Source organism: Melanostigma gelatinosum (assembly GCF_949748355.1).
Source record: "Melanostigma gelatinosum genome assembly, chromosome: 8".
Classification (NCBI taxonomy): domain Eukaryota; kingdom Metazoa; phylum Chordata; class Actinopteri; order Perciformes; family Zoarcidae; genus Melanostigma; species Melanostigma gelatinosum.
The window spans coordinates 14,096,868-14,109,498 of NC_136641.1; the positions used below are offsets into that span (position 1 = coordinate 14,096,868).

The following is a 12,631-nucleotide window of genomic DNA, read 5'->3' on the forward strand; positions in this document are numbered from 1 at the left end:
GGAATAAATTATTTCTGCAATAAATAAATAAATAATTTAGTATACCTATGATTTCCTAGTTCAACACACAGCGATTCCAAAAGGTATCACAAACATGATACACACTGGCACATTCTAATATATTAATGCCTTCAAACAGGCTCTCCCTACGAGTTCACTTGCTATCCATTACATCACCACTTTGACAGGTTTGACAGCAAACAACTAAAACCTCCTTCAACACCATCCTCTTCTCAGCGCTCTCATCCTCAAGCACTCGGAAAGAAAAAACTTCCTGATCATCAGCGGGTTCACCAAAAGCAGTTGTATTTCTCCAAAACAATATGGAGTCTCGTCATCTTTTTGTTCAGCCGAATTAATATTTATGAAAGGGCCTTAGAAGCGCATTTTCCCACGATGGATGCTGCCCTACCTCAACGCAGAGCTGTTTTTGGCGCTCAAACGAGGTTGGTCTGGAGCTGGTCTCCAGGCGAGTAAGCCGGTGGGATGGGGTTAGGTTTGATGGCTCTGGTCTTCATGGAGGAGATGAGCTGGTCAGGGATCTCGGCCAGTACGTCTTTAGCCAGACGCGCCATGCTCAGCACGTGGTTGCCTGTGCGGTCCATGTAGTCTCTGAACGGGACAAACTGTAAGAAATGTGTGACTTTATGAAAAGGATGTATCACGTATACAGCAGGTCTAACAGGCTAAAGCACTTCTAGTAACCCCTTTAGTTTAGATCGACTTTGCTGTCCCCCTGAGCTCACCTGTTGATTGCACCATTGCAGCACTTTTGTGAAGGTTTCACCTGGAATGCTTTCCGAGGGTTCTACCTAGAACCCAACAAAAAGGGTGATACCTAGACCCTTCTGTGAAAGGTTTCACCCAGAACCCCCTATGAGAGGTACCACAGACAACCCTTCTATGGTGTAATAGTCCCTAACAGAACCCTCTCTAGGGTTCTATCCAGATCGTTATTACCCTCTAATGGTGCTAACAAGAACCCACCTAGGGGTTTCTTCCGAGAACCTTTTTATATTCCAGGCCTTTCAACTAGAACCCTGAAGTTAATGCACAGTACTGATTTTGTCTCTTCCCCGGAGTCCTTGTGCTTCCTCTCCTCACAGGAGAGGAGCATGGTTTCATCTGGACCCTGGTCCTTCCTCCTACCATGGCCCTGCTGACTCCAACTGCTGATATCACTTTTATTATTACTCACATTACTATTTCATATTACCGATACCATTAATGCACATTATTGACCTGCTTCTTCACCAGAGTCTCTGTGCTTTCTCACCTCACAGGTTCCTGTGTATCCGGGTTTACCTGGACCAGGTCTTGCCTCCTGTCGTGGTTGTGTCATACATTGAATGTGCTGTAATTACATTGAATGTGTTGTAATTCACTATCCTGTTCTACACATGACATCATTGCACTTCTGTCCATCCTGGGAGAGGGATCCCTCCTCTATTGCTCTCCCACAGGTTTCTTCCTCTTTCCTCCCCGTTAAAGGGTTTTTTGGGGAGTTTTTCCTGTTCTGATGTGAGGGTTCCGGGACAAGAGGATGTCAAATGTGTACATATTGTAAAGCCCTCTGAGGCAAATTTGTAATTTGTGATTTTGGGCGATACAAAAATAAATTGAATTGAATTGAATTGAATTGAAGGGCCAGTGCTGATGTGCAGTGCCACCCACAACAATCATGCTTGACAAACAGATTTCTGGGGCCTCCGGACGATGTTATGAACCCAGACATGATGGCGTTTAGTTTCCCGGGATATCTGACAGTTCCACAACATATACAAAGTAGCAATAGTGGTTATTTCAGCCATGATTGATGAAGCGTTGTCTACACAGAGGGAGTCCTCGCTTTTCTCCGGTGAGTCTAGCTCGAATAAAAATGGAACCTGCGATCAAACTCCCGCAAGTAGCGCAAAAAAACGCAGAAATTCCCTTTACGTTTGGTGTGAACGCAGCATCAGTCTTACAAAAAACTCTCCCCTCAAAAAAGAGTTATTTAGAAGCAAATTGTTGTGGGTAGAACCTAAATCCATCAGGAACAACCTGTTTGGAACCATTACTTCTTAGAGTGTACTTAAATAACAGGAGTTGCATGCAGGTATTTTGGCTCGTCTTATTTCTCATTGCTGCCATGCCGTTGCAGTATTTATGTTCTTTCATTCGCTGTGATGAAGAGAGGGCATCGCAGTTGGCAGAAATGTGCTTGACGTTTGTTCCTGAGAATCAGCAGGTATTTAAGGGTTTCTTCAAGTTTGTCAATGTCGTCTTCACTCTCAACAATCTCTAGCGGCATCAGAAACTTAGCAGGAGAAAACACAAGCTGCCCAAGCTGACCGATCACAGTCTTGAGGTCGCCACATGCATGAGGAGGTTCATAGGGATACATGCGTAGGCTATGTAGCTACGTCATGTTCCCTTAACACACGGCCATAATTCAAGCTTCAGAGCATTGTTGGCACTGACAGTTCAAAGGAAAGAGCATACAAAAGTTTCCCTGATGCTGGTGGTAGAAGTTCATTAAAATCTCAAGAGTTTGCCCTCTTTCGAGCATGAATGTTTTAAGATAATTTTACCAATTAGAATATGATAATTAATGTAGTTTACATACCATCTTTACTGTGGTGCACAAGTAAAGGACAAGGGGTCACCAAAGCACTATGGTTGATCCTCTGAGGATGAAGAACATGCACAGTTAATTAATTAGAGGATGAGCATGCAAAGTTAATTAATTCGAAATCCATCCATTTGATATCTTGTGTACGAAGTTGACATTTTAGGTTGAGTGTGGATAAGAGAACTCTTAGAGTGGTTTCATCCTCTGGTGAGCATGAATGTGCTCAGTGGATTTTCTCATTTTTATACTGAATAATAATGAATTTGACCTATCAACCACACCTGTAGCTGTTGAGATGAGATATCTTGCCTTGCAATAAAACAACCAACCAACATCGCTGTCTGTAAGCGTGGCCAATAAAGGAGCAACAATGTAACTTTTTCACCACTGTGCCTTTGGAAAATGAGCCGTATTCTTCCAATCGCAAGCGAGAAAACATTAGAAAGGTCTCACCTGAACAATGTCTCTCTCTGCCAACTTCCCCCGGGAGGAAATCCTGATGTCATCTCCGTCCAGTTCAACCATGGCTACAGAGAAAAGGTAATAAAATAATCTCAGATAAAAAGTATATTTTCATACTGATGATTGTGTGCAATAATTGCTATGGATGAGAGCAAACCTAAAGAGTAAAGTTGATTAAAACAAACCATCTCGGATGCAAACAGACCACAGACTGGTTTTCACTGTTTTATTTTTACACATTTGTTCCCTGAAGAACTTTATTTACTGTTCTCACCATCAAACTCAGCTTGGCCAACTCCAACAATGATGATAGACATGGGAAGTTTAGCTGCCTGTCGTGAACAAGAAGAACAAACAGTCAGTCGGGGTTACATTTCCAGTATCTTTTTTACCAATAAACTTCTCATTCTGCAAAGTCAGTGTTAACCTGCACTGTTGTCTCCAGTGAACAGAATCAACAATGGACAAAATAAAACATAACTACTACAGAGCATTTTCTTGACTGTGTTTCACATTATGATGCATAGTTTGGGTTGTCAGGGGACAGAGAGAAAATACAAAATACATTATTCAACTCAGGGGCCCAAAGGTTGTTACAATATCCAGCATATAAAATTATATTTTAGCTTCTACATATTGTACAGGCCACTTTTACAATGTGGAATACCAAATCAGTTCAAGGGAATAATGTTACACACCGTTCTTTACATAACGGTCACTAAGAATAAGACAAACATGTACAAACTCACATTGTCTATTCATGATCTTTACATAAAGAAATGTTTCCACCACTATTAACGTCAGAGCATAAAGGCCACATGTACCTGAACAACACTTCAACCTAAATAGTAAATATGTAATAGGGCTCATCTTCCACACTGGTTGTGGTGTCCAGGTTTCTCCACTGCATGATGAATCTAAACCACAGTCCTGATGTGGAGGAAGTGAAAGCTCTGGCATGGATGAATGATGTATGCTTGTGGTAGAAATGCATTTCAAGTGGTAAAAGTAGGTCAGCTTTCCTGGAAGAATCTCCCGAGGGGAGAGGCCTGTCACTTATAGGAGGTTATAGTCAGAGGAGGACCATCCTCTCAATGTTCACATGATCATTATTCTCCCTCCATCTCCTTTGCCATTTTATCTTCCCCTCCACCTGGCTTATTCCTCATGAACTCTTGCTCTCACACTCATTACATACATTCTTTTTGCCCCTTTGCAGCAGCAGAAGACCACACAAGCATATACCTATAAATGCCAGATCGGATTCTGTTTCAAGGACTGAATTATTCAGTCTACACCATTTGTTACTTTGCTTGTACTGTACAGTCACTCAGGGGATATAACTCCATCAGTCTGCGTGAACACAATCCTCCTCTCAGTGCACAGAACCACAACAAATATAGCATGGAACAAGAGATACATGAAAAAGCTTGAAAAGTAACTTGAAGGTTGGAAATCATCATCAGTTCATCATCAATTTGGTCCAACTTCTTATTGAAGCAAACCCAAAACTGTGTGCTTTCTATGGCTGCCTTCTATGACTCATGCATGATTTGATACACATTTCCCCAAAATCAAGCCGGACATTTCTGGTATCTTGGTAATCTCCAGATTCTTTGGGTTTGAATAACGTGGGGCTGAAGAGGTCAATGATGAGAACAATGAGAAAAATAGAAGTTTAAGCAGCTTTAAGAAGGCCAGAGTTCATTTTAAATTCAGAGATCGAAACATGCTGGCTTGATTAGGAATTTGGTTTTAATAAGAAATAAAATCTGTACAAAATAGAAAGTAGCAGAGCATCTAATCTTTAGGAAATTTGTAGATAAATCAGTCAGTAAGTGTTTAAAGTCGGCCAGACAGGTGAAACGTTTGCTTTGTTGATTCCAAGTGGACAGATGAACGAAGCAAATGCAGTTATTTATGTGTCTATACATTTTAAAATATTCATGGGTTTTATGAAGTTACTGGTCAAGCCAGCCTCCTAAATCACAACCAGAGACATAATCCAATACCTGAGCACAAATTGATTTATATTTTGGCCTAGTAGGTCAGAGTGAGACTCTCTTTCAGAATCTAAAATCCTGAAATGAAATTTGGAGCTGATAGAAAAAACATCAAAGGGAAGTTGGCCCCAGAGGCTGTCCTGTTAGATTAGTGGACACATTAGTCACTGAAGGCTAAGCTGCGCTGGTTTGGTTCGACCATGGCAGTGTGGTCAGCAGCAGTACTGACAGCATTGCAAAATGATATCCGCAAAGTAAAATTGTTAAAGATATCCCACAGCACAAATAAGAACTCAAAGGTGCAGAGATGAACGTTGCACGTAACTCTATTGTTAAGATTCATCTCTCTGGGGCAAAGGCTCAATGCCAAGTGAAGAAGGTGAATCAGTCCTTTTTTCTGTGGGCAGGAGAAAGTGTAGCCAGGTCCAAACTGAGTTGAGACGTGGCAGCAGGACACAGCAGGTTCGGGCCGAGCAGTGCAGAGCAGCAGACAAGATCTTAAAAGGAAGGTGTGGCTGTTCGATTGGTTTGATTAACAGTCGCAAATTCCCTTTAAACCCAGTCTGCTGGGGGTCAGAGCACCGTGTTGCTGTGTATCAGATGCTGGGCTGTTTAAGACCATTGCCTCTAATACAGTGAACCTGTTGACCTGAGAGTGAATCTCAGCTGAGCCCCTCAGCCTTCTGAGAGTCACAATTAAAAGGACAAATATTGGACAAACAGAGCACCCGAGCACAGTGGGTGAGAAAAGTGGAGGAGACAACATCCCACAAAGCCTCAAATCCTTGTGCTACTGGCTTATAAATGAGAAAAATGAAGAAGTGCCACAGCAAGCTAAAAGCACCTGCGTTGTTAATGAGAGAGAGCGAGAGAGCGAGAGAGAGACGTCCTCCAGTTGTTAGAGCTGCACTTACATTCACTATGGCCTCCTTGGTCTGAGCCATGTCTGATATGACGCCATCAGTAATGATGAGCAGAACAAAGTACTGAGATCCGTCCTGCACTGCTGCTGCATACCTGAAACAGAGAAATCATCAGCACAGAGTGGTTTAAGACACTCCCATACATACAACTCTGACTTTGGTTCAAACCACCACAGAGCAAGTCTCAGAGCAGCAGAGCGGCAACCCCTTGTGCCAACAAAAAACTTTTTTCGGAAACAAAGTTGCCCACCGTGTGACACAAAGGCTTAATATAGATATGTAAAGAAGTGAAATATGTTGTATAGCTCCTCATGTCTCAGAGGTCTATCCAGACACTATTATGAAATCCATCAGAGACAGCGCAGTGAGTGTGGCCTAGTTTCAATTGCCTATCGCTGCCTGCTCCATGAATAATTTATTAAACTGTTTATGCAAGTACTGCAGTCTTATTCTTCAGAGCATTATTGATTGCCAAGCACCCGACTGACCACACGTGATGAGTGAAAGGGGGTGAAACATGACAGATCATTGTGGGACAGGTCAGAGGTCAGCGCTTAGTCATTTTAATCAAAGACCGTGACAAGTCAGTGACAAAGGCAAGAGCAATGACTGGTGTTCAGGAGATTAAAAAGACCTTTGTCTTCCTCCTCCAGCGTACAGCAATGCGGGCCACACTCAGAGCCATTTGACCACATTAGCAGAGTAATAACACCATAAATAATAGTGTATTATAGAGTCTACAATTGTAAGATTAAGATTGCTCCATTGATGAGAACAAAGAGCATTTAACTTATTACCAATTTAACATCATCCTATACATCTAGTATACAGTATGTATTATGCATCAACACCGTTAAGAGCATTGTCTGCTTCCATTAATGCTTCAGCTTTCTGCCTGTGCTGCATGCACAACCCACAGTGAATGTAAACTTCAAACCACTACTACCAAAGAGAAATGCCTGTTCTTCTCAACATCTAAAGTTAAGATGTGTTTCAGCTCATGTACTTTTAGTCTCTTCATCATTTAGTTACTGGATTTCACTTGTTCTGAATAGTTGAGACACTGCAACAGCTTTGTGAATAATCTTTACTATTTGAGTTTTACTGCAACCTCGAGGACAAAGAGAGATCGTAGAATTATTAAAAAATGATTGCTTTCAACCGAGACTATACAAAGACATAATGTCTCAATATTATTGGGCAAAAAAAATCAAAGAGTTTTGTTTATGATTCATTTTGTATTCCTTGAAATCACTCAATGAAATCTGCAGAAGACATTTTCCTCATCTTTTTTAAATTGTATCATTCTTGTGTGTCCATGTTAGCAGGGAAATAAAGAAATAAAATAAAGCATTCATAACAAAACTATAATGACTATAATAATGTAAATATAAGCAGATTCAAGACTACGAGTCCTCCTGTGGACACCCATAAGTGGAATCTGGCGAATAAACTCAAAATGAATGACAATATAGTACTACACAGTTTCATGAAATTATAAATGTTGACGAAATCTGTACATTGATAAACACGTCCTTAAATCTGTAAAGAATGTCCATGTATCTGTTTACAACAACGTTATATTGTCTCATAAATTATTTATCATATGTTAGTTCACTTTAAAGTAAAGTCTTACCTCATGGTAATTGTTAACAACCCAGAAAATACAGGTAAATGCTGAAAGTCAAATCTAAAATTCATGTCTGCAGTGCACGAGCGTGAGTCCAAGTGTGAGTCATTAATATTCAGGTCCAAGCCAAGTCATGAGTCATCGTTACGGAGACTTAAATCCCAGTTTGAGTCCGAGACTCCAGTATTAAAACACAGGTTGGGGCTAATCAGTGTTCAACTGTGCTTTATTATGATTGAACTACGGTTTCAATCTCGAGAAGACCATTTTTAGTAAATTGTGTGGTTCAGCCCCCCAACAGAATAGAGTCTAAAAAGAAATGTAGGACCTGCATTCTGAAATATCTTGTCCCGAATATGCCGGATTAATATTTAGATTAAACTCAGTTTGGCAGCCGATTATTTATTTTCCCTTCATTAGATCTGCTCAATTCATAGAGAAGCCATCACTCACTGTCTTAATACCTCTGACGGCGTGTCTACCCGCCGAGGACTATTTACCGATTGACTTTCAAAGGAAGGACAACTGTGCTCTGTGATGTTCAGCGGGACAGCTATTTGTTCTAGTACCTGGCCACATGATTAACAACAGGCGAAAAGTTGGTTGGTCCGTACAGCTGAACCGTCTTAAGGCTTTGATGGTAAGCTTCGAGAATCCCCTCCATGCCGTTACAGTACGGGTTCTCAACGTTGCCATTCTGAGAAAAACAAAATCATGGACGGTTGTCAGAATGGAATACAACAGCGCTTGACATAACAATTGATAGTCGATGTAAACAACAATTTGTGTTTCGGTATAGTACCACATTGTGCCTGGGAGTAAAGTTAAAGAGTAACTTAATACCAGGCTGGAAAGCAGTGTTTTACTTTCCTTTCAGGGTTGAACGTTTCATATTTGTCAGTTGCACCTCTGACCACATCCCTTGCAGAGATTTCAAAATTTCACTCATTCTGCTTCAATTAACGTCTGAGGAGTCTGAATCCGGCTCCGTTTAGCGAATGAACATTATTAGTCCATGCTTTGTCTGACAACAGCAATTTTTACATAATTTGAATGTGATGTGTAATGTAATAACTGGAAGTTGAGGACTTTGGCCAGTTGGAGTGCAATTGTAAGGTCTTTCAGGGGCTTATTTACACATGTGTGTTGTTACCTGACATTAATAGTTAATAAGTCCAAACATTGGCAAAAAATATACCAAAACGTCCATCCAACACATATGTGGGTTTCTGTGCTGGATGAAAATGTGCAACAGTTATATAGCAGCTGGTTGTGTTCTCAATAACAACGCACCACACCCAGCTGTGATGACGGGGTGTGCAGGTTCATCAGACTTACATCTTAACCTACAGAGGTCCGTGTAGTAGTGCTTCTCCGCAATAAAAGATGGAGTACAGCGGAGTTGAATGACAATTGGAGAACAATCTTTGCTCCCAGAGATGTCCTTGTCAAACTTTGCTTTATCAGTTAGCTGACTGAAGCACAAGGCACATTTCTACGCAAATATGTCACCCAGGACTCTAACTTTACTTTTAAACCCGCTTACAAGACCAGAGCATGAACGAATGAGACTTCAATTATATGGTGAAATGAATCTTAATTTTGCAAATGTTAATAGAAACATGGAGATGCAGATGTTACCCAGTAGACAGACTCCTCATTAGGCTGTACTATGCAGCAGCCAGAGCACATTAGCTGGCAGAGAGAAGCCAAATTGATTTAGGAAGATCCTTCAGCCTTATAGAACCTCATTTGCATTATAAAAAGGTAAATGAAATTCACTCTGAATTATGCACATCAGAGGCGTAGCAGGAGTCTTCTCACAATGCACACATCCATATTGCTTAAAAACAGTTATCCATGCATGCTGGAGAGAGCATAAAAACACAAGCGAGTGCTCACAGTCAAAGATAAGCTCCACAGGGAGGGGCAAATTAACTTTAACGTAGAGTCTGATTAACCTGATGAACATTTCAGAGGGTGAATTACAACCCGAGAGTCAGAAATAACCCCATAATTTACTCACCAGAGGGAACTCATGGGAGACCCTCCCATCAGGGGGCAGCTTAGCACCGAATCCCAGGGCAGGGAACATCTTATCACTGTCATAGTCCTGGATGATCTCCCCCACGGCCTTCAGGGCCATGGCATAGGCATTCATCTGGTACGGGTTCATGTAGTGCAGTGAAGTGGACTGTGACGGATTTCCTTCCAAGACAAGAAAAGTCAGAGTCAGTGATGCAAACCATCAGACTGAGGCTGAACTGACAGCTGCAGGCTGAGCAACCAAGACCAAATTGGATGTTCTGACTCAAAGGTGGGACCTCGATGTGTATCTGCGTTATTTGTAATAGAGGAATTCAATGTTTAAAGTTTCCTGTCCATGTTTTGAGGTTACACTGTCAACACTTCTGGGTAGGTATTAGTTTCCAGGACTCCCTTTTATACTGGCATGAGTCAGTATGATCTCATTGAAATGTTTGAGTGTATATAGATTGATTATTTGCAATGGTGGGAAAATATTGAAATATTTAATATACTGTCTGTGCATCTTTGTATTTGCACATCAACAGGACCACATCATGTCACCAAATATAACTCGAGAATGTTGAGTATGTTGTGCCCTTAAATTCACATCTATTGTTTGCTCTGCAGTTTGCACTAGACACATGTTTTTAACCTTTTTACATTCTGTTTATAATCACATTTTGTTGTCTTCTCTTGTTTTCTTTTAAAAATGTATTACATGTGCTTGACTTTGTTTATCATGTGAACATGTCAAAAGAAAGTGTAACAAGAAAAAAAGACAAGCAAGAAAACTCAAGCTGCCTCTTTGATTTATGGAAAATGCAATAGCCACATCAGATGACAAATGGAAGCAGAACAGGGTGATGGCTGTAAGAACACTCACCGTTTGATGCAGTGAAATCAATGGCCACTGTGAAGTGAATCTGAGTCCTGAAACAGGTGAATGGGGAAAGGATGCTGATATCAAAAGACAGGCAGGAAAAGTCAGCGCTGCAGTTTAATGAGGCTCTCCCTGGTTTCACTGTGCTCTCTGCTCTACCTCTCACCCGAGAGAGGTGCGAGAAAACAAAACCCCAAAACAGTGTGGATGATGCACCTTTACTGTCTGGGCAACATAGGATCTAATCAGGTTTTTAGTATTTCATTTCATGAAACATTGAGAGCAGAAATGTTCTTCTGGTCAATCAGCATCCAAAACACAGCTTTGATCCTAAAATAATACACGTATTTAAAGATTTACCAGCACATCAGTAAACATCAAAAACACAAACACATCCCATAAAACAACTCGAAAAACAAATAAATGCAGAGTAATTTCACAAACGACCACGTTATGAGTTGCCGTAGGCGGCTCAATGATTTGACTGAACATCACAATAAAGAGAGATTCAATTATTTACACGGCACAAGAGCTGGAAAAAGAAAATAATACCAATTCCATACTAGCTGTTTTGATTTTTTTTACCTTCTGTTTTCAAGATATATGAACATTTCCACAATCCTGTACAGTATGCATGTATACCGTGCAACCGATCGTCCATTATAGTCGCATCACAATCCTTACTATCGTTGTAATCACTATTTTTGTCTTTGTTCCACCGGGTTGCTACTGTATGATCAATGGAAAATTTGAGGTCTGCGTCAATTTGAAAAAAGCAGCCAGACAAAATGTCGAAAAACTACTGGATGTTTTTTATTCATGAGGCAGTGATGATAGACACACCTTGAAAATAAACTAAACATGGACTAGTCTCTGCTGGATTTATCCGTTTGCCCAGTGAGACAAAGGAAGAGAGCAATGGAAGGGGAGTTAGATCAAAGTGTGTGCTCCTTCATTGTGATTAACACTGATTGCCTTTCCTGACTTCGACTCCATTGAGAAAATTCCCACAAGCGCAGTATCGGATATAATGGCAGCTTCCTCCTGGAGAGACTCTTACCCCAGCTCATTAATCAGCATTGAGCTGGACCGCGCAGCTGACAAAGGGGAATAGTTACAATGGCATGCTGCTTCAATTTGAAAGTCTCTGCTGATTTCTATGGTTGGTTTTGAAAGTTTAGCAAGTAAAGCAAGGTGGTGAGTTAGTGTTGAGGCAGAGTGCATACGGGAACTGTCAGTCAAACTGCCAATTACAGTCGTTCATCGGAGCACTCCATGGAAATTCATCCTCAGACAGAAGCTGTTAAACTCTGCAGTTAAGTGGGAGCACAACATGGTTCGAATACTTTTTTTATCGGAATGTTTTTAAGGACAAGAACCCAGTTGACGAGTGTCACATTTATAGCATTAATATCCTAAACCCATTTACAATCCCATCCCTGAAAAAATCAAATATATCAAAATAAATAGACACAGTATAACAAGAGAACGCATACAAAAATGCACAAAACAAACACGTTGATCAAATTTACAACAGCGATGTATAAGTACCTTAAAAAAAGTAGTGCTGAAAAAATTAGTCAATTAATCAACAACCACTGACTAAAATAACCTCAGCTACCATTACCACAATCTTCTGTCATTGAACAAAATCATCAAACATCAATGTACTGGTCTGGTGATTGGGTTGTTGATTTTATATGATATATCTATTTCTACACATTATCTTGTGGCATCTACAATACAACCAGTGTCTTCCTAAATCATGTCAAACCTTTGGCCTAACACCGTCGCACCATACAGGACTAGGGATTGGACTGGGGTTCGCGTTAGGGTTGCCACTATCCTAAAATCCATCTATGTATCAGTATTCTGTCTGTGACTTGCTGCAGGAAGAGTTACAGCTCACACACAGTTGACTGACTTTGGTTTCACTCATTGTTTTTTTCCACTTGTAATGCTCTGTGGGATTATGTGATTATGTGAGCTCACGAGTTATTTTGTGACAAAAAAAATCAATGTGGATTGAGGTTGACTGATGCTGCAGTGTTGTCTGTTTTCTAGGTCTAACTCCAGTGGCTGGTCTGGGGG

At 40.8% G+C, this 12,631-nt stretch overlaps 1 protein-coding gene across 2 annotated transcripts in view; it reads right to left on the bottom strand.

Moving 5' to 3' along the window:
* Positions 1 to 437: 437 nt before the first annotated feature.
* Positions 438 to 12,631, bottom strand: part of cpne5a (copine Va) — a gene marked incomplete at both ends in the record, with an annotated part of 60,504 nt that continues 48,310 nt past the window's right edge. For both annotated transcript variants that reach the window (XM_079272826.1, XM_079272825.1), the window contains 7 exons: positions 438 to 626; positions 3,068 to 3,141; positions 3,351 to 3,408; positions 5,994 to 6,096; positions 8,202 to 8,329; positions 9,659 to 9,840; positions 10,544 to 10,590. In XM_079272826.1, coding sequence (XP_079128952.1) covers positions 438 to 626; positions 3,068 to 3,141; positions 3,351 to 3,408; positions 5,994 to 6,096; positions 8,202 to 8,329; positions 9,659 to 9,840; positions 10,544 to 10,590 — 781 coding nt within the window. The remainder of the gene's footprint in view (positions 627 to 3,067; positions 3,142 to 3,350; positions 3,409 to 5,993; positions 6,097 to 8,201; positions 8,330 to 9,658; positions 9,841 to 10,543; positions 10,591 to 12,631) is intronic.